Genomic DNA, 20207 nt, shown 5'->3' with positions numbered 1-20207 from the left:
AAGCTCTCGGGTCAGCGAGGTCTGTGCAGTGTTGCCAGCAGTACCGCATGGCCTGGTCCCAGCTGAGCACCTGCTCCAGCCGGTGGAAGCTCTTGCCACTGCTCGCCAGCTGTGAGGCTGGAGCAGGAGAAGCTACTCCCCATGGACCTCTCCAGCCTCCTCCCGGGCTGCGCCTCAGCAATGCCCTCCAACCCTACCCAGCTGCCACGGGGCCTTGGCACAAACTTGCTCTCTTGGCCCTGGATGGGCTAGCCGTCCCCACCCAACCCCTCCATCACTTGTGCTCCCGTCCCTTTACCTCCCCCATCCCTTTGCCCCATGCAGTCCTTCCTGCAAGCTGCAGTGCACCTTCCTTAGTCATGGTAGTAGATGTTCACTGAGCATGTGCAATGTGCCATTCGTTCACTGAATTCTTCCAGCTCTGTAAGACAGAAGCACTAGGACTGTTTCACAAATGAGGAAACCAAATGACGGATGGCCAAGGTCACCTAGTGGAGCAGAGGTAGAGCCCTGCAGGACTCAAGAACCCTGGGCGGACCTCCCAGGTGTGAGCCCTTTGGGCTCTGCTTGTACATCAGTCTTGTAAGTGACTCTATGAGAGTCACTCAGGAAGCTTTTCACACATGCGCAGCTCCACCCATGAATGAGGGTTTTTAAAGCCCTCTGGGGAAAGAGACTTTTTGAGTAATCTGTCTCCACCACCAGGCCTAGGCCACTTGGCTATGAAGAACAAGCCTTATTTATCATGATATTCCCAGCGCACACCAGGACATATCAGCAATTCTCAATGTGTTTGGGAAAGAAAGAGATAGGGAAGGAAGAAACTTTTCCCAGGAATCCCCCGCCACACTCTAAGATCATGCTGTTCACTCCCTGCCTCCCTCGACTCCATCCCTTTATGCGATGATCCCGGCAAAGGAGAGCTGGTCCAAGGGTCTATGGTCCATACCCTGCATGTGTGGGGACAGAGAGCATCCTGGATGATCCAGGCCACTAAGAAGCAGCTTCAAGCCAGGTGTTGTAGGAGAGGAAAATAAGCCTGGGCACTAGGCATGCAGACAGGTGAGAATGTGCAGTTGGGCAGCACAGGACAGACAGACAGACACTCCCACAAAATAAGGAAGCTCTTATACCCACCAGAGTCCAAGATGTCCGCCGCTGACAGCTGAAGGATCCCTGTGCCCAAGAAAAAAAATAGGGGGGAAGGGACAAAAGAGTTTGTTTGTCGGACGTGGGGCTTGAACTCTGGGCCTGGACGCTGTCCCTCAGCTCTTCAGCTCAAGGCCAGCGCTCTACCACTTGAGCCACAGCGCCACTTCCAGTTTTCTGGTAGTTATTTGGAGATGAGAGTCTCACGGACTTTCCTGCCCGGGCTGACTTTGAACCTTGATCCTCAGATCTCAGCCTCCTGAGTAACTAAGATTACTCCATTCTCTTTGTTTTAAAAATGACTGCCTGGGGACTACTGAACTGATTTTTAGGAATTGATGGCTTTGAAAAGCTAGCCAGGCCAGGGTTCTGACCACCATCTTCACCCTCTGTGTACACCCAGGACCCTGGACTCGTGCCACCCTTTTATCAGCCTATGATGGCCAGGTGTTTCTCCCTAGGGTCTCATTCCTGCCACCCAGCAAACTGTGGGTTCTTCAGCCATGAGCACCGTAAGCTAGCTGTCTCTCTACTTCTTTCTACCCTCGGCCCATCTGGCCCAAGTTATCCATCCTGCCCCAGCCAGTCTTAGGCTGTCAGCTTGGGGCCACATCATTTGCAGGGTTCCTAGTTCATGGTGACTCTGACCACAGCCCAAGGATGCAAATCCTGAGCGCTGGGCCTTGTTCCACACCCTGGCCTGGGGTTCTCTTACCTGTGAGGCTCAGCCTGAGCCTTCCTGCCTGGGAAAGCCCTCCCCACTGTTCAGCAGGCCCCTGTCCTGGAGTGCCTGGATGCCTTGACCCCCCTCATGTAATTCTGTAATGATCTTGGTGATTTACCTGATGAACATCTCTAAACACCCCTAGGATGTAAGCTCAGGGAAGCTGAGGCCTGTTTTTGGCACTGGCTCTGAGCCTGCGCGCCTGTATCCATGAGGAGAAGGATGAGGAGCTCAAGACCCAGGAGCCCCCCAGGCAGCAAGAAGGGAGAGCGAGCCTCATGCTTCCTTCCTTCCCTCCCCACCTTTGGAAAGATGGTTGTAAAACGATCATTTCTGTCCATTTTGTCTCCCCTCCAACTTGGGTCCTGGGAACCTCCGAGGAGAGGTGCCCTGGGGATGCGCCCCACTCCTCCCTCTACCCCCCCCCAGGCCCAGGTGGGGTCGTACCTGTTGTGCAGAGGGACAGCAGCAGTCCCCTGGGCAGCATGGCTGGGCCACAGGACAAAACCCTCAGAGCTGGCAGATGGATGGAATGTTCTCAGGCTTGACAGAGGCTGTACCTGGTCTGGGCAATTCTTTCTTGTCTCTATTCTCCTCCCTTTGTTGTCCACACTGATGGATTTTACTAAGCAAATACTCACTGGTACCTGCTGCTTGCTAGTCACTGCCTGTGGTGCTGGGGATTCAGCTTGAATAAAGCAGAAAAAATATCCCTTGGCAACTTGTTGCAAGGCAACAAGGGTCCGACAATTAGTAGGTGGAGAGGGGCAGGAGGGAGACCATGTTTGGGGCTGCTGCTGATGAAGGAGAGCGGAGGATGAAGGAGAGCCAAGTGAGGCCCCAAGTCCTGGAGACCAGAAGGGCTAGAACTGGAGAGGAGCAGAGGGAACAGGGCTGGGGATGGAGAAGAGAAGCGTGCACAGGCCAGACTGTGCTGTGCGATCCTTCCTGCCCACCCTCACCAGGGAGACTCTGACGCTGTCCCCTTTGTACAGGAAGAAAGTTAGGGCTCAGAGAGGTGAAATAATTATCTCAAGACAACATGCGCCAGGCACTATGGTACACGCCTGTAATTCCTAGTGCTCAGGATGAGAGCTGTTAGCAAAATGAGCTCCCTTCCCATTGCTTAGGACACTCCTTCCCCTCTCCACAGCTTAGCAGGCTCCCTTCCTAGGCAACACTAGGCCCATGTAGTAAAGGCAGTAAATAATCAGCCTCCAGCCCCCTTTACCGTGGGATGGCACTCCTCGGGGGCAGCTACCACCATAAAAGGTAGCAAGAGCCCCTTAGAATGACCTTCAGGTCTGGGCAGCTGCAGGGCCCCTTATCTACTATTTGGATACCAGCCACAAATCCTAGTCTGCCATGATGAAGCCCCTGGCCCGCACGTCCACACCAGTGTCTCCTGCCTCCCCTTCTAGCCTCTCCTAAACCTCCTAGGTTATAAGTCACTTCAGACCATAGCCGGTGCTGCTCCTCACTCCTCCCTTGTAAGAAGGGGTCTTGTCAGCCCCTTTCCCAGAAATAAACCTTTCTTGGTTCTCTGTACCTAGATGTCTGCGTGGTTCTCTGGCAACGTCTAATTTACACCCTATCAGGAGCCTAGGAAGATTTTGTTCTGAGGCTGGCAGGGACAGAAGCATGAAACTTTATCTGAAAAGAAAAAAAAAATACACTCAAAACAAAGCAAAAGGATCAGGTGCATTTGCAGAGGAGTTGGGCACTTGCCAAATAAGTAAGGCCTGAGTTCAAACTCCACTCTCTCTCTCTCTCTCTGTCTCTCTCTCTCTCTCTCTCTTTTACACACACACACACACACACACACACACACACACACACACACACACACACACACACACACACACAGACTCCAGGATAGGAAGTATTGTAATGGGGCCATGATTCAAGCTCAGGTCCCAGAAAACCATGAAGCAGGCAGAAGATGGTCCCCCATGTTCTACTCCAGTGACATCACCCCTTCCTTGGTCTATGCTCCAGATCCCACGTAAGCATGCGCACGCGAGAACAAGGCACTTGCTTCCTTGGGGGAAACAAAACCTTGTGTCCTGTTTATGCCCAGAGCCCGCCCTCTCCGAGGCCCAGCCTTTTCAAAAACAAACCCTAAAAGACTCCTTTGTTGGTGCTCAGCCATCCCTAAGAGAACTATACAGATTGTCTGATTGGGCAAAAGGAAAACAAGGGGGGGGAGGACAGTGACTCCATCAGTGATAATAATGTCCTGCCCGAGATTCTCTTGGGTGGCGATGTCCTCAGGTGACTTCAGCAGTGGGAGGATCCTTCTGGGTCCCGGGCCTGGGGGCTGATCTCTGGGGACAGAGAAGAATTTGGCAATCCTAGCCTAGAAAACACCGCCAGTCACCTTTTTATTTTGACGTTTGCCCAGGCTTCTTGGGCAAGTCCCTTGCATGAAAGGTGGCATGAGCCCTGAGAGACACCCACCCAGAAGTGCATTAGGGGGTGGGGGCGAGGCAGCCCCACCCCAGGGGCCCGGGGGGAGGCAGGAATCACTCAGCATTCCAGGTGGAAACTCCACATGCATTTCTCTTTCCTTCCTCTAGACTGAGCTTCTTGAGAGCAGGAATGGTTGTTAGTTCACAAAGCATTCAGCCCTGGGAGCCAGTCTGCTACAAGACCAGCAGGAAAGCACCACAGGCCCCCAGGAAAACCAAAGTCCCTCCTTAGCAGCGGGACAGGTAAGTATCTCTCTCTACCTGAGCTATCCCCTCCTGCTGAAAGGAAGCCTGCCGTTCCTCCGCAGCCTTGGCCTACAGTTGGGCGTTAGCTACGCTGTGCAGACAGGCTGGGGAGCAGGAGCTGGAGAGGTGAGGCCCAGACCAGAGGCTGGGGAAGGGCTGAGGCTCAGCACTGGGGCCCACCCCTTGGAGAGTGTGTCTGTGAAAGGACTCAAGAGGACAGCAGAGCCCACCCTAACCCCCACTCCCCCAAAAAGGAGCTGGGAGTATTCAGGGAAGCGTTGGGGCCCCCACACGCTAGTGTCTGCAGAGGAGGAGGAGGATTCATCCTGTGGTGAGGCACTTGCGGCCTAGTGGGTATGGGATAGCCTACAACTGTTGTACTCCAAAGCCCTGGTCCAATAGGACTGTCCTTACGATCTCTGGCTCAGCATCCTGGTTCATTGTCCAGTCACATAACAACAACAAAGAAGTGCTCATCGTTACCCCACGTGTTCCCGTTCACAGTTGACATAGATTGAATCACAGTTCCGTGGCCAGTATCGATTTCCCTTTTGGATCTTGTAAGCGACAAGATCTTTTACACTACAAACAAAAGAATCCCAAATCATAGTCACTTGGTAGAATAAAAAGAGATGGAATGCATGAGGATAAACAGAGCAGAGGTTGGCTACCTGCTCCCTCAAGCTATTTTCTCTTATTGGGAGAACCTCGATCGCATTTCCCAGCACTCTCTGCGGTCAGATGTGAGGTTTGGGGTGGGGTTTTTTTTTGGGGGGGGAGGGCAGGGAGAGTTCACCACAGGAATGTGACAAAAGCTTCTCCCAGGATGAGCCCATGGGATTGTTCCCAAGGACAAAAGCATGGTATCACTCCATGACAAAAGGGAATTTGGCAAGGTCAGAGGTGTGGCAAGGAGGCGGGAAAGGGCTGGGACAGCAGCTGCGGACAGCCTTCTAGCCCAGGGCTGAGAAAGGCAGATGGAAAATAGCTGCCCTGCTCTCTTAGGGTCCCAGTTAAGATGAGAGCCACACTGAGGAGCAGGGCCTCAGGAAGCTGGCACGCTGGCATTATCTCACACAACAGGCTGGTCTGCTGCGACGGGTGGTGGGAATAGTAGTGGGTCTCTGGGGTCTGGAGCAGGCTGGCAAGCATGTGCCTGTCATGGGGGGTATGCAGGACAGAAAAGCCACAATACACTTGATGTGACTTTCCACTAGAGGTTGACAACAATCTGTTCCTGAAATGGAAGTATCAGGAGTTCATAGGATAGTAACTACACATAGATTACTCACAGAAACAATGTAAAAAAATAAAGCAAAATAAAAAGAATATAAAAATGAAAATAAATTTAAAAGCTAGATGTATTACCTGTAGAAACGATTGGAAATCACATAGTAACCAATGCCAGGGAAAGAAGACACCTGCTGCTCCAGAGAATAAAGCTGTCTACAAATCAGTCAAATAAAATCTCTTTTTGCTTGTTATTTATTTGGTTGTTATTCGCTCTCCCTCTCCCTTCCCCTTTCCTTCCCCCTTCCTCCCTCCTCCCTCCCTCTTCCCTCCCCCCCTCTCTCTGTCAGTTGTGGGACTTGAACTCAGGACCTGGACACTGTCCCTGAGCTCTTTTGCTCAAGGTTAGTGTTCTACCACTTTGAGCCACAGCTCCACTTCTGATTTTCAGATGATTAATTGAAGATGAGTCTCATGGACTTCCTGCCTGGGCTGGCTTTGAACCATGAGCCTCTTGAGTAGCTAGGATTACAGGCATGAGCCACTAGTACCCAGCTTTTCCTTTCTTTAAAAACAAAAAACAGTAAGTCAACCAGTTAAGAAACAATTCTCCCCAACATTATTCTTACAAAACTGAAAAGCTAGAAGCTTTATAAAGAAAAGGAAATTGAAAGATCAATTTGAACACCCCACGGGTGCCCCTGTTTCCCCAAACTCTGACGGAATATTTGAGCGCCTCATGATCTTTGCCCTAGTTTTCGCAGCACAAGCTGTGAAAGGGGTTAGACATTCTTCAGGCAAAAATGGCATCACCATAACAAAATGGTACTAAACAATGTCCAACACTGCAGAGCTGCCTCAGCCTAGTCCCAGAGGCTCCAGAACCCTCAAGAATAGTGGGGCTCACCCCCTCAGATTCACCACAGCCCTTCTGCACAATATTCATAACAACAGAGATATGTTTGGGAAATGAATGGTAAATACTGAGACAAGGTAAACACTGTGATTAGATTTCTATCCACATGATAAATCATATATATATATATATATTCAAATATATATTAATAATATTTTTCTTTCATTTTCGTTTCTTTCTCTCTTCTTTCTTTTCTCCTTCCTTTCTTTCCCTTCCTTCCTTCTTTCCTTCCTCCCCCACCCCTTTTTCTGGTTCTAGGTACTAGGGCTTGTCCTCAGGCCTGGATATGATTCCTTAGCTTTCTCATTTTTAAGGCTAGCACCCTACCACTTGAGCCCCTGCTCCACTTCCAGTTGGGGCTGGTGAATTGGAGATGATTCTCATGGGCTGTCCTGTCTGGACTTACTTCAGCCATGATCTTCAGATCCCAATTTCCTGAGTAGCTGGCTAGGATAATAGGTATAAGCCACCGACACCCAGCTCACTTATTTCTTTACAAGGCAGTTTCACACTGAGACCCTGATTCTTTTAGATCCACTACCTAATACATAGGCCACCGAGCTCACATATCGTGCTGAGCTGGAAGTCAGTGTACAGAACTGTAAGCGAAGGTCACTGCACGTCTGAAAGGAGCTCAAGCCAAAGCAAGAGGGAAGGAGAAGGTGCTGCTGATCATATCTCAGAGCTATTATGGTGGGGTCAGTCATTTTTACCATGGTTGTCTGCTCAGCCCTGTGAAGGGTCTATGGGAACAAGTGGAGAAAGGGCCCAGCTACCCTGTGGCTGGGGATCTTTGAGAACTGTGCCATTGGTCAGAGGAACTTTACAGTTTTAAAGGAGCACATTAGCAAAATGAGGCTTAAATGAGGCCTGAGCGTCGCCCCCACCCTGCTCTCCTTGTCCCCAGGTGAACAGCTTCTGCTCCAGGAGGAAGGACTTTGGCCTTTGGACCTGGTCAGGGCCTCTCATCTCAGTAGCAAAGCAGAGGGGCCCAAGCTGCTGAGACATGCAGGCCAGCCTGCATTGTGAGGCCTGGCGCATTGTGACCTCAGCGATTCCACCCCAGAGGTAGTCACCCTCCCTCACCTCAGCCTGTAAGTTGCATAAGACAGTGGCTGGTCCCTGGGAGGTTGTTGTGGGGTGGTTGGGAAGGTAAAGAACACCCTGCCTCTTCCATCATGTCAGCCAAGAGGGCAGAAATGAAGAAAAAAACGGTAAATGAGGGGCGGTGTGGGCACTCTGACCTCCTACTGAGGGGAAGATGGGCCAGGAGGACACAGAAAATGCTCTGGCCAATCCAGCTTTTCTTTCCTGGTCTGAGCACAAAGTAGACTCTCAGCTTAAAGTGGGTGTGGGGTTCACGCCTGGCTTTGGGATTCAGAGGGTGGGGTAGAAGGATCCCTTGCTGTAATACTTTAGCTCCTCCTGGAAACTCGCAGCCCTGGGCTACAGCAAGTCTCACTAGTTAAGTCTAAGACTCAGAAATAATATTAGGGAAAAATAATTATGGCCTCGGCGTTATACATGAGCAAATGGAGGCTCAGATGGGAGTAAGTTGGCTCAGCTAGAAGAGAGGCTGGCCAAGGTTAGAAGCTGAGAATAGACTGGCTGAGGTGGCTCAAGACTGTAATGGCAGCTATTTGGGAGACAGAGATGAGGGGAGGTCTGTGGTTCAAGGTCAGCTGGGGCAAGAAGTCAGACCCTCATCTCCACAAAACAAGCTGGTTGCCAAGAGCAGATGCTGGGAGACGGGAGAGGTGGCTGATTTCTGTGAGGCGGCTGGGAAAGATTTTCCTTTGTGAACGCTAGATGAGCAAAGAGGAGGCAGCACAGAGCCCCGGGTAGACATGCACTTGGCAGGGCAAGAGGCAGAAAGAACAGAGGCCCCGTGGACCAGGAGGGGAACGGAACAAGAATGGACTCAGGGAGGAGGCTAGAGGGTACTAGGCCATAGCTTTAACTGTGTCCTGTCTCCAGGGAGGGACAGACACTGCGAGTTTTCCTGCAACCCCAGCCCACATCTGTCATTTCCAATGTTCTGTGTTTCTTTCTCAAGCCTCAGACATATAATTGCAAAGGAACTAAACAGGACAGTGTGTTCACCAAGGAGGGGATGACGCAGGAGCTAAAGGTCAGTGAGCAGGCCGCGGTGTCGGGGGCTGCTAACTCATGTGAAGCGTGCGTGCATGGCACAGCTTCCCGGGAACACTGACCCCACTGGCACCTGTGGCGCTGCAACTTTATTCTCTCTGGGTCTTTTTTTTTTTTTTTTTTTGGTTGGTTGTGTGCCTTCAACTCTGGGCCTGGGCGCTGTCCCTCAGCTCTTCAGCTCAAGGCAAGTGCTCTACCACTTGAGCCACAGCGCCACTTCTGGTTTTCTGGTAGTTAATTGGAGATGAGTCTCATGAACTTTCCTGCCTGGACTGGCTTTGAACCATGATCCTCAGATCTCAGCCTCCTGAGTAGCCAGGATTATTCGCATGAGCCATGGGCATCTGGTTTCTCTCTAGGTCTTTATATATATATATATATTTTTTTTTTGAAACAATTGCAGACTTACAGAAAAGTGACAGGATGAATTCTAATATGCCCTGAACCCAGATTTCCCAAATGTTACTTACCGTTTGTTACTTGTTTTTTGTTTTTTGGTTTATTTGGTCAGTCATGGGGTCTGAACTCTGGGCCTGGGCGCTGTCCCTCAGCTATTCAGCTCAAGGCTAGCGCTCTACCACTTGAGCCACAGCGCCACTTCCAGCTTTTTCTGCTTATGTGGTGCTGAGGAATCGAACCCAGGGCCTCATGCATGCAAGGCAAGCACTCTACCACTGAGCCACCTTCCCAGCCCACTGTTCTGCTATGATTGTTTCATTCTTCCCCACTCCCTCTCCTTCCCTCCCTCCCCTTACATGTGTGCACGCGTGAGCACGCACACACATACACACAGCCCTTTATATCCATGTGCTCCACATCTTCAGCTAACCTCAAATAGAAAATATTTGGGAAAAAATATATGAAAGTTCATGTACATATCATATATAAGAGTGACATGATTTAATATCAGGATGTAGTATCTGCAACATTGGACACCTCAGACACTGAGGAACAGCGACCTATGCCTGGGCAAGCATCTGAGGCTCCCCTCCCACTGCCCTGCATGGGGTAGAGGGCAGGTCATGGAAGCCGTCCTCCATGGGCAGCAAGGGATGGCTGAATGTATTTTCTGAACCATTTGATGTACGTGTTCTCCAAATTCTCAGTGTCCATTTATTTCCTTTGAAAAAAAAAATCTCAACATGCCCACAGTGCAATGATCAAAATCAGGAAAGCAGCCAACCACGGTCATCTGGATCCCTTATTCTCATTTTACCACTGCCGCATGCATGGTTTTTCATAATGAAAAGACAAGTCAGAACTTGTTTGTTTGTTTTTTTCTGGCCCAGGAGCTAATCTGTGCTGACGTGTCACTTTCTTCTATAATCAGCAACAGTTCTTGTCATTTAGGACATTGACGTTTTAGAAGATTACCGATCAGGACTTTTCTATTTCTAGATTCAGGGTGGGCTTAAGGGGAAGGACACCAGAAGAAAGAAGTGATGGTCTGCTCCTTTGGTTTCCCATCAAGAGGCCCATAATGCCTGCAGGTCCCCTGGTCCCTCTGTCATAATGGCGCCCTTCTTCCCTCCTCGGGGAGGTGTGTGTCTGTTATGGCCATATTCCATGCCCTTTCCTCCTTTAACAGTCCCCCACCCCATCCAAGATATTTCTTCACTCGTTCTCTCTCCCACATTATCTCCTCAGAACGAACTCAGGGAGGTGAGGGAAGAGCTCAAAGAAAAAATGGAGGAGATTAAACAGGTAATGGGACAAAGCTCGAATACCGTGGCGGGACAGCACGGCTCAAGAAAAATGCACTATGGAGTAGTGGCACACACCTGCAATCCCAGCATCTTAGGAAGTGGAAACAGGAAGCTCCCAGCTCACAGGCAACCCAGGCCAAGTTAGCCAAGCTGAAAGTAAAATGAAAAGAAAAAATAAAGTCGAGCAGACGAAAGGTGTGATTTAAGTGGTAGAATGCTTGTTTAGCAAGCTCCAGGTCTGGATTCAATCCCCAGTACTATGAAGTTAACGTATTTATATTTATCGAATAGTGAAGACAATCAGGAATTGCAATCAAAGTAAATTCAGCCTCAACCTCCTTTTGAGTGTTGGGCAGCTTGGGTATATTTTTGTTTTTAATTTGGGTGCTGCTTAAACTCAGTTTTCGAGTGACTTGATCTTAAGGTGTTACGGTTGGGGTGGTGTAACCGCAGTGATAAGGCTGAGGGAGATTGGCTGACTTAGGGAGGCATCAGGGCTAACTGGGCCCTCCTCACGCACCTCCCACGAGCCAGCTGCATAGCAAGAACTCCCTTGTCCCAAGGTTGTAGCTGCCTCTGGCCACTTAGAGAACAAGGGAATCACCAAGCAAGAAGGTATCACTGACCAGCCTGTCTCCCGGCACGCACTCCACCCTGATGCCTAGCAGTGGCTCTATCTAAGCCATGCTGGTGGGAGTGGCTTGGTGACTGGTGTGCCCGAGTCCCTACAGTAGCTTTTACAGGACACTTAGTAGATTCCTGTGCTGTGTCTGCTGCCCTTGATTTAAAATGCTCCCAAGATCCCAAAATGGATCCCACTAACACACCCTGTGTGCTTTTCCTTCCTCATTAGATTAAGGATATAATGGACAAGGATTTTGATAAACTTCAAGAATTCGTGGAAATTATGAGGGTAAGCTTTTCCTTCCTGCCTTCCATGGGCCAGAGTATCAGACCAAAAACTGGTCAAGAGATGCCAGACCGGGCTGGGAAGGTGGCTCAGTGGTAGAGCGCTTGCCTTGCATGCATGAGGCCCTGGGTTCGATTCTTCAACACCACATAAGCAAAAAGAAAAAAGCTGGAAGTAGCGCTGTGGCTCAAATGGTAGAAGGCTAGCCTTGAGCTGAAGAGCGGAGGGACAGCGCCCAGGCCCAGAGTTCAGGCCCCAAGACCGGACCCAAAAAGAAAAAAAAGAGATGCCAGAACTTGCTTTCCAGGTCTCCTCTTGGGAGACCCGCACATCACTGCCAGCTAAAATGCAGACTGTCAGTAATGAGTGGGTAGTGACTCAGGAAACCTAACAGAGATGTCCTTAGAAAGGGAGTCTTCAGCTGAGCCTTGGAAGTTTGTGCAAGTTGAAAATTAAACTTGTGCAAATTGAAGGGCCTATAGGAGTCTTTCTAAATTAAAAAAAAAAAAAAAAGGCAGGCACTGGTTGCTCATGCCTGCAATCCTAGCTACTCAAGAGGCTAAAATATGAGGATTACAATTCAAAGGTAGCCTAGGCAGGAAAGCATGTGAGATTCATATTTCCAATAAATTTCCAAAAAGTTGGAAAGTGGAGCTGTGGCTCAAGTGGTAGAGCAAAAAAACTCAGGGACAGTGTCCAGGCTCTGAGTTCAAGTACCAAGCCTGGCGTGTGTACACGCATGTGCGTGCACACACACACACATACCACTAGGAGGATAATCTGGAATCCAGAACAGAGGTTCACCAACTTGAGTGTTTCAGAATCACCTGTGATAGTAGAAAGGAAATGGAGCCTATATTCCTGTTGGTCTCTGGGTTCAGGGAACTTTGGCCAACTTATTCAGCTGAAAGTTTGAGAACTTCTGACACAGAAACAAACGAGCATTAACTATAAAATTTTCAAGAGTTTGTGGGGAAAGCAAAGGAAAGGGGGTAACATTGCCCAAAAAGGGGTATACTCATTCCTCATGTATAAAATGGTAACCCCTCTGATAAAACACCATAATAAAATAATAATAATAAAGTTAGGCTTAATTTTTAATTTCAAGAGCTTTAAGGAGACTCTAGCCGTACCAAATAGTTAATTTCATGACAAAGTCACAGTTATCAAACCAGGGTGGTACAAACTGATTTGTCATAAGACAAATAGAGGCATCTGAATGTATGATCTATAGTACTAATCCTCCCTTGGGAGGATTGTAAAACAAGCTGAGTGCCAGAGGCCCACATCTGGAGATTAGGATGAGAGTGGTTTGAGGCCAATCTGGGCAGAAAAGCCCCAAAGACTTCATATCGAACAGAGCCCTTCCCTGACCCGCAGGGCACAGCCCGGAACAGCAAGGGAGAGCTTCAGAGATGAGGGCCAAGCACCAAAAGCATTCACATCTTCCCAGGTGACTCCAGTGCATGCTCCGCGCACTTCTAGGGAGTTCTCTAAAATTTTAACTATGATAAAAAATAGCAGGGAGAAGGAAAAGATTATATAATGATATTAAGAACACTGCTTTAACTATATGAGAAAAATACAGACCAGTTAGCCCTATAAACAGAAAGAATCTGTAAAGTGACTTAATGAAAACCGTTATGATGTTTTGGGTAGTATTTATTGTTCAAGGTATAAGTAAAACCACAAAGAAGCTATTCACTTAAATCTTTAACTATATAGAAAAGTGTTTTAAAGAATTACATTGGCTGTGTGTTGGTGGCTCATACCAACCAACCAATTCTAACTCCTAGACAGGCTGAGAACTGAGGCTTGTGGTTTAAAGCCAGCTCAGGAGAACAAATCCCTTTCAAATAACTAGCAGAAAGACAAAGTGTGTGTGTGTCGATGTGGGGGAAAGGAGAATGACTAAAGTGGAAGAGTCCCAGCCTTGAGCAGAAAAAACAACCAAATAAACAAACTAAGGGACAGCACTAATGCCCTGAATTTAAGCCCCAGTATTTGCATTAAATAAATAAACAAACAAACATTTCAAGATGGAAATGTTCTTAAAGTAGGAATCAGAGTGTAAATTTGTTCAAAAATGGGATGGACTCATTGGCAAATGTCATCAGAAATCTCAAAAATTCTTGCAATTAAGATTCTCCTCTCCTAATTTAACCGAGAAGAATAACTGGAAAAGCTAACAGTAGTTTTCACAATGAAAAAAAAAATTGGAAAAGCCAGTATAAATATGCCCCAAAAAAATCAGCACAGGATTTATAATAACACAAATTTGAAAAAGAAAACTCATCATTTTCTCTTGAAGGAAATGCAAAAGGATATGGATGAAAAGATGGATGTCTTAATAAACATACAGAACAACAAGCTGTAAGTAGCAACTGCACCCGTCTCTCCTCATTCCTCAAGAGTGTCTTCCCACCCTGCCAAATCCCTCTGGGTTCAGGGGACACTCAGATTCCTCCAAGACTTGTTGTGGCTCCAATGGCTTGGAGTCAGTTTTCTGGCTTCCCCAACTCTCGGTCCCTCCCTAACCCCTAGACCCCTCCAAAGACGAGCCAAGGAACACCAAGAACTAACGGGAAACATCGACATAGAGTCTCAGCACAGGCACAGGAAGATGGAAGAAAGAGCCCCACTGAGCTTTTACAAGATGATGGCCTCCCAAAAATCTAAGAAGGACCCAGTGGAGTCTCTGCACCAGTGCAGGAGCTGCTGTGTAAGTGAACCCTGCACCCAGCCAGGCCTGGTACTGAGCCCTGGGCGCCTCTTCTTTCAACCTGTGCTGTTGAAGGGGCCATGCCACCCACTGCTGGCCCTGGGATGCCTCCCTAGTCTGGAGCCTTCCTTACCCACCTTGCTTTCTAGATTGTGGAGCTTCCTAAGCCATGATCATGTAGGTCATCCCCGGATTTGCCTGCTCCCAAGTTCCACTGTATTATTCTGTCCTTTCCTATAGCGAGGCTCGATGAGGGGTCCAGCAGGCTGGCCATCTTGGACCAGGGGAAAATGATCTTTCTTGTGCCGTTTCTGTCCTCTGCAGGAGAAATGTTTGTTGTGTGCTCTAAAGACCAACTACAATCAGGGGTAGGTAGATCCATACAAGGTCTCCCAGTTGGGTGTCTTTGTTTTCCCAGCGGGCCTCACATGCTCTAGCGGCCTGTCTAGCAAAGCTCTCCCAACGTGTGGTTATACAGGAAGTAGGGACCACCAGTGCACTGTGCCATGCAGTACAACCGCCCAGTCATAGAAAATGTGGCTCCAGGAAGGAGGACTTGGGAGGATAAGGCTAAGGCTGCTGCCCTGGGGCTCCCATGGGGGGGAGGGGGGCCCCCCAGCCCCAGTGATAGATCTGACCTGGCCTCAGGTTCCTGCCTTTCTCCCACCTAGCAGGAAACTTTCACACCGGGTCTGGGCGCCCTTTTCTCCCTTGGCATCTGGAGCTGCCTTCTGATTTACCTGTACCTCAGCCCCGATGAGATGGAGTACGTGCTTCCAACCTAGCTCAGCCACAGCACCTACCAGCAGCTCTGCTTCATCCTCTTCCCCACTCCCGAAGCCGCACGGTGAAGGGCCTGTTGTTGCCTTCTTAAATACCAGCCCTGCCCAGACCTTCCCGGACATTAAACATCTTCCTTTAAAGCCAAAGAGTGTCACCATTTTGAATACTAGGTCATAATGTGGACTTTTTTTTTTTTCTTTCTTCAAAATCAGTAGATTTCAGATTCCAGCCTCTCTTCCTCTTCTGGATGGTATGGAGACATTCCATCTTGGTTATTCTAGGGTTTTCTCCTCCAACATACATACCCTTCTCTCTCCCCCTCTCCTTCCATTTGGTTTTAACAATATTCCCCAGAAGATACTGGGTGCCATTTTGTGTCATCTCAAGGAGAGACTTCCCACTATCCTCCCCAATTCCTCCACATTCTTGACTACTGAAATGTGTGCGGGGCCTGCGCTTCATAGATAAGTCATAGAACTTTCAAGTCTCAGGTCTGACCTGCCCTCCTCCTCCTGGAGGCCTTATCATCAAACAGGATGCAGATCCCTGCTAACCATAAAACTTGGGGGCCTCCTTTGGTTCCAAGAGTCCATCTTCCTTACCTTTAAAAGACTTCTCTCCCTCCCTCCACCCCAAAGGAGCAATAACCCTTCAAAGGCCTTAGGCTTTTACAAGTTGGAGATGAGCCAGTGGCTACAAATCTCCCACTGGTCTGGCTAGGAGTCCCCAACCATAAGGAAGTGAAGCTGGCTACTAATTTGAAATCACAAGAAAGACAGAATAAATAGTATTTCAATAAACTATCCTGCCATGGATGTGGTTCTTTGACTTCAGTTTGAGGAGGAAGAATTCATTCATTCACACCAGCTCTTGTTTCACTTCTTTCCTAAGTTGACTGCTTCCACTTTGAGACAATTTAATTCTTAATAGTGACATCGTGTGTGTTACTTTTATGTAGCCCTGGCCAAAACTGAGAGCCGCTTTAAGGGAGGAAACATTTATTTTAGCTCTCCGTTTCAAAGGAAGCAGTCCGTGATTACTTAGTTGGGCCTTTGAGCTTGGGCAGAACCAACATGGCGGCAGGAGGATGTGGCAGCGGTGGCTCGTCATGCCATAGCCAATAGGAAGCAGAGAGATGGAGGAAAGTCGGGGCTACGTTACAGCCTCCACATCAGGCACTATCTTCAGCTCGGCTACTTTCAGAACCTCCTAAAATAGTACCACCAGCTGGGGAGCCAACCTTGCAAGCCTTTTGTGGAGACACGTCATATCCAAACCACAACATATAGTAACGAGCAATGCATTTTGTACTTCCCATAGATGGGGCTTTTTGTTTTTGTTTTTGTTTTTGTTTTTTTTGTTTTTGTTTTTGTCAGTCATTGGGCCTGAACTCTGGGCCTAGACATTGTCCCTCAGCTCTTCAGTTCCAGGCTAGCACTCTACCCACTCGAGCAACAGTGCCTTCTGGCCTTTTCTGGTTATGTGGTGCTGAGGAATCGAACCCAGGGCCCCATGCATGTAAGGCAAGCACTCTACTACTGAGCCACCTTCTCGGCAAATACATGTTTTAAGAACACAAAAAAGACAATATCACAATGTCAGGGAGCTTATGGTTTTTAAGAAGAGACAACAAACATCAGTAAAGCATAAGTAGAATAATCATAAGCCTTTACTAAGAACAGAAATAGATGAGGAATGAGAGAAAAATGAATGAATCTATCCCTGTATTCATTCCCTATTATTACTATAATGGGTTTACCGCAGTTTAATGGCTTAGAGGACAACAAGAAATGGGTCATCTCACTGGGCCAAAGCCCAGATACTATCACAAAGGACAACTTTCTTTCTGGAGACTTGAGGAGAAGCAGCTTCATTGCTCTTCCCAGACTCAGTAGGATGCCTACATTCCTTGGCTAATTGCCCCTTCCCATCTTCAAAGCCAGCAATGGCCAGTGAAGTCTTCCACATATACTGCACCATTCTGACACTGAGTTTTTGTCTCTTGTTCACACTTTTCAAGGCCTTTGTGACTACACTGAATCCACCTAGTTAATCTAGAATGATGTTCTTATTTTAAGCTCAAATGATTAGCAACCTAAAATTCTTACTTGCCATATAACATAGTCATAGGTTCGGGGAATTAGAACACAGCTGTTTTGGGAAGACATTATGCTGCCTACCACAGTGGACCTCTCAGACCCTGTCTTTCTCATCAAACTACCAAACTTCCCAACCTGGAAATGCTGCCCTGTTTTGTGGGTGATAGTTTTTAAATAGTTTCACAAGACTCTTTGGTACTCTTACTAGTATTTCCTTGAAAACCCAATTCCAGCTGGTCACTAGTAGCTCACACCTGTAATGCCAGCTACTCAGGAGGCTGAGATCTGAGGATTGTGGTTCAAAGACAGCCCAGACAGGGAAGCCCATGAGACTCATCTCCAATGAACTACCAGGAAAGCTGGAAGTAGAGCTGTGACTCAAGTGGTAGAGCATGTGCCTTGAGCAAAAAGCATGTGCACACACACACACACACACACATACACACACACACACACACACACACAGAACCCAATTCCTGAGTGAGAACTTAACATGGGAACTAATGAATCAGACATTATGTACTTTACTTTTTTTTTTTTTTTTTGTCAGTCATGGGGCCTGAACTCTAGGCCTGGGCACTGTCCCTCAGCTCTTCAGCTTGAGGCTAGCACTTTACCATTTGAACCATGGCGCCACTTCCTGCTTTTTGTGTATGTGGTACTGAAGAATCGAACCCAAGGCTTCATGTATGCAAGGCAACCACTCTACCACAGAGCTACCTTCCTTCTGAGTCATAAATGACAATGGCTTCCATCTGGGTGAAGCCAGCCATCATGTGGTAAAACCATCAAAACAGTCCTGTGAAGAGGCTGATGACTGATGATGAGAGACCACACCTCCCAAGAGTCATTTGAGGATGCCCTATTAGAAATAGATCCTCCAGCCCTAATCAAGCCAGAAATGATCACAGCCCAGCTGATCTGTTGACTGAGCCTCAGGGCAGACCCTGGGCCATGGTGACTCACTTAGCTGCTGCTCCCAAATCCAAGACAAACTGTGACATAGTAACTAGGTTTATATTACTAAGTTTTGGAGTAGCTTGATACACATCAATGGATAATGTGCACATCTCCTTCCTGTACACTTATTTCATGTTTAAAAGACATAAAGACTGGCACAAATGGCTCACTCCTGTAATACTAGCTACTCAGGAACTGAGATGTAAGGATGCCATTTTGAAGCTGGCCTCTGTGCTGCTTTTCTCCTGAAAGGAAGCTAGTCACCTCCAGACAGCCCAGCCTTCCATTCATCCTCCTCTAGTAGTGATTATTCTGACTAGTCCCTGTTTTTGACCCTGGTTAGCAAGCCTTTTTGTATTTTTGGACTCCCTGGACTCCTGATTTGCCAGCCTTAATCTTTTTTGACGATGCAGAGATTTGAACTCAGTGCCAAACACTTGTTAGGCCTACCACTTAAACCAGGCCTCAAGTTCTCTTTGCTTTGTTACTTTTCAGGTTGAGTCTCATGCTTTTTGCCCAAACTGGCTTCTGACTACAATTCTGCCACTTCCACCTCTTGCCTATGTTAGGATTCTAGGCCTGTACCTCCATGCCTCGCTTGTTCTTTGAGAACAGATCTCACAAATTTTTGTCCAGGCTGGCCTCAAACTTTGATCCTTCTATTTCCACCTACCAAGTAACTGGGATTACAAGTGTGAGCACCATTCCTGGCCCCTGATTTGTTTCTTTTCATTACTCCTCCAGTGTCTTGGTCAGTTTGGGCTACTATAAGAATACGACAACACACTAAATGGCTCGTAAACAACCAATCTGTTTCCCACAGTACAAGAAGAAAGCACCAAAAATCATCGAGTGAGGGCTTGTTTCCTGGTTCATAGATGGAGACTCCTTCCCATCCTCACACGACAGAAGGGGCAAGGGTCTCTCTTAATAGGGAACTAGCTCATTCACGAGAACTCAGCCTGAAGGTATAATCACCTCCCCAAGGTGCTACTTGCTAATACATCCCCTTGGGTTTCTGCATGTGTAATTTTGGAAGCACAAGAACATTCAGGCTACATCTTTAATATGGACAACAGCTAAGCTTTCCCTGTTTCTTCACTGTTTCTAGGGCTCTGCTTCTGGAAGACCTAAGCTAGAAATCAAGTCTCTCTCTTCACACTGGGGCCCCGGAATGAACTCGCTGTTCAGTGAATGACCATGTACCATCCAATCAGTGTCAGCCCTCAAGGATCAGAAGATCAAAGGCAAATTAATGAAGACCCTCCCGGCCAAGTTTAGATTCATTCATTAACAGGGAAAAGAAGACTCATGTGGAACACAAGGGAAAGCTCATGTGACCCTGAAACCCAAGGCACCCGGGTCCTGTCCTTCATGCCCACAATAATAATAATAGTTTTGATTAGGTGTGCACAATCATAACTTGATTAATTAGAAATGTTTCTCCTATTCCTGTGCTCATTAACATTTATCTACCCGCTTATTATTCCTACCAGAGGAGCTGGCTGAGATGGGAATAGAAATGGGTTTGAGAGGAGCGAGTGCAAACCTGGCTCTTAAGAAGAATGAACTTGAACAGGTCTCAAGTTCATTGTCTCTGGCAGGTGACCTCAAGCTTTGGACTCAAGCCCGACCTCTCCTCCCGCTTAGATCTCCCTGGGTCTCTGGGGCCGCTCAAGCCTGTCTAACTCAACACATCCCAAAATAGACTCCACATCTGTGCCCCGCAATCCCGTCTCTGCCCAACGTCCTGACAGGGACCTTCGTCCTTGTTCAGCTTTCAGATGGCCGGAGCAGCAAAAGTTGGGTTTCCTTCTCCAGCAGGGCTTTCTTCAGCCCATCTGTCTGCCTGTCCACACCTGGTGTCCTGGGTCTGACAGCGAGGAGGAAACCTGGAGCGCCAGAGAGCTCAGGGCCCACCCTGAGCAGCTGGTCCCTGCACTCCTCTCCCAGAGATCTTAGGGCTGTTTTGAGGATTTCTGAGATGAGGTAAAAGTACCTAAAAGGTAGCAGGGCTGCAGCGAAATGTCCTTCCGTCTACGTCCTTCCATATATCCCTCTGTCACCTCCTCTAACAGCACCCCCGTCATAGACAAGGTCTTCGGTACAATGAGCAATGGATCTTACTTTCTGCTATTGA

General features: G+C 48.1%; 1 protein-coding gene across 9 annotated transcripts; it reads left to right on the top strand.

Annotated features, from left to right (window-relative positions):
• Nucleotides 1-7817: 7817 nt before the first annotated feature.
• Tex35 (testis expressed 35) lies at nt 7818-19483 on the top strand. 9 transcript variants are annotated; one of them, XR_011374684.1, is made up of 8 exons: nt 7818-7950; nt 8793-8867; nt 10535-10591; nt 11447-11506; nt 13815-13876; nt 14048-14225; nt 14466-14593; nt 14900-14954. XR_011374684.1 is itself a non-coding variant. In XM_070034124.1 (8 exons), the coding sequence occupies exons 1-8, from the start codon at nt 7915-7917 to the stop codon at nt 19204-19206; spliced, it is 540 nt and encodes a 179-aa protein (XP_069890225.1). In that variant the 5' UTR covers nt 7818-7914; the 3' UTR covers nt 19207-19483. The 9 variants fall into 9 exon arrangements, 7 of the variants coding, with proteins under 7 accessions (XP_069890225.1, XP_069890223.1, XP_069890222.1 ...); XR_011374683.1 differs by having other exon boundaries at nt 14897-14951; XM_070034124.1 differs by lacking the exon at nt 14900-14954 and adding an exon at nt 19179-19483 and having other exon boundaries at nt 14550-14593.
• Nucleotides 19484-20207: the final 724 nt, after the last annotated feature.

This window comes from Dipodomys merriami, unplaced genomic scaffold (assembly GCF_024711535.1).
Source record: "Dipodomys merriami isolate MVZ:Mamm:240054 unplaced genomic scaffold, mDipMer1.0.p SCAF_24, whole genome shotgun sequence".
Classification (NCBI taxonomy): Eukaryota; Metazoa; Chordata; class Mammalia; order Rodentia; family Heteromyidae; genus Dipodomys; species Dipodomys merriami.
Note: the sequence above shows the minus strand (reverse complement) of the source record. Positions and strands in the feature narration are given on the sequence as shown.

Bases quoted from the DNA above. Each gene is read 5' to 3' on its own strand.
- Tex35 (XM_070034118.1), top strand. From the start codon at position 7,915: ATGTCAGCCAAGAGGGCAGAAATGAAGAAAAAAACG. The intron at 7,951-8,792 runs GTAAATGAGGGG...TTCTTTCTCAAG, and splicing joins CAGAAATGAAGAAAAAAACG to CCTCAGACATATAATTGCAA. The intron at 13,877-14,047 runs GTAAGTAGCAAC...CCTAACCCCTAG, and splicing joins AACATACAGAACAACAAGCT to ACCCCTCCAAAGACGAGCCA.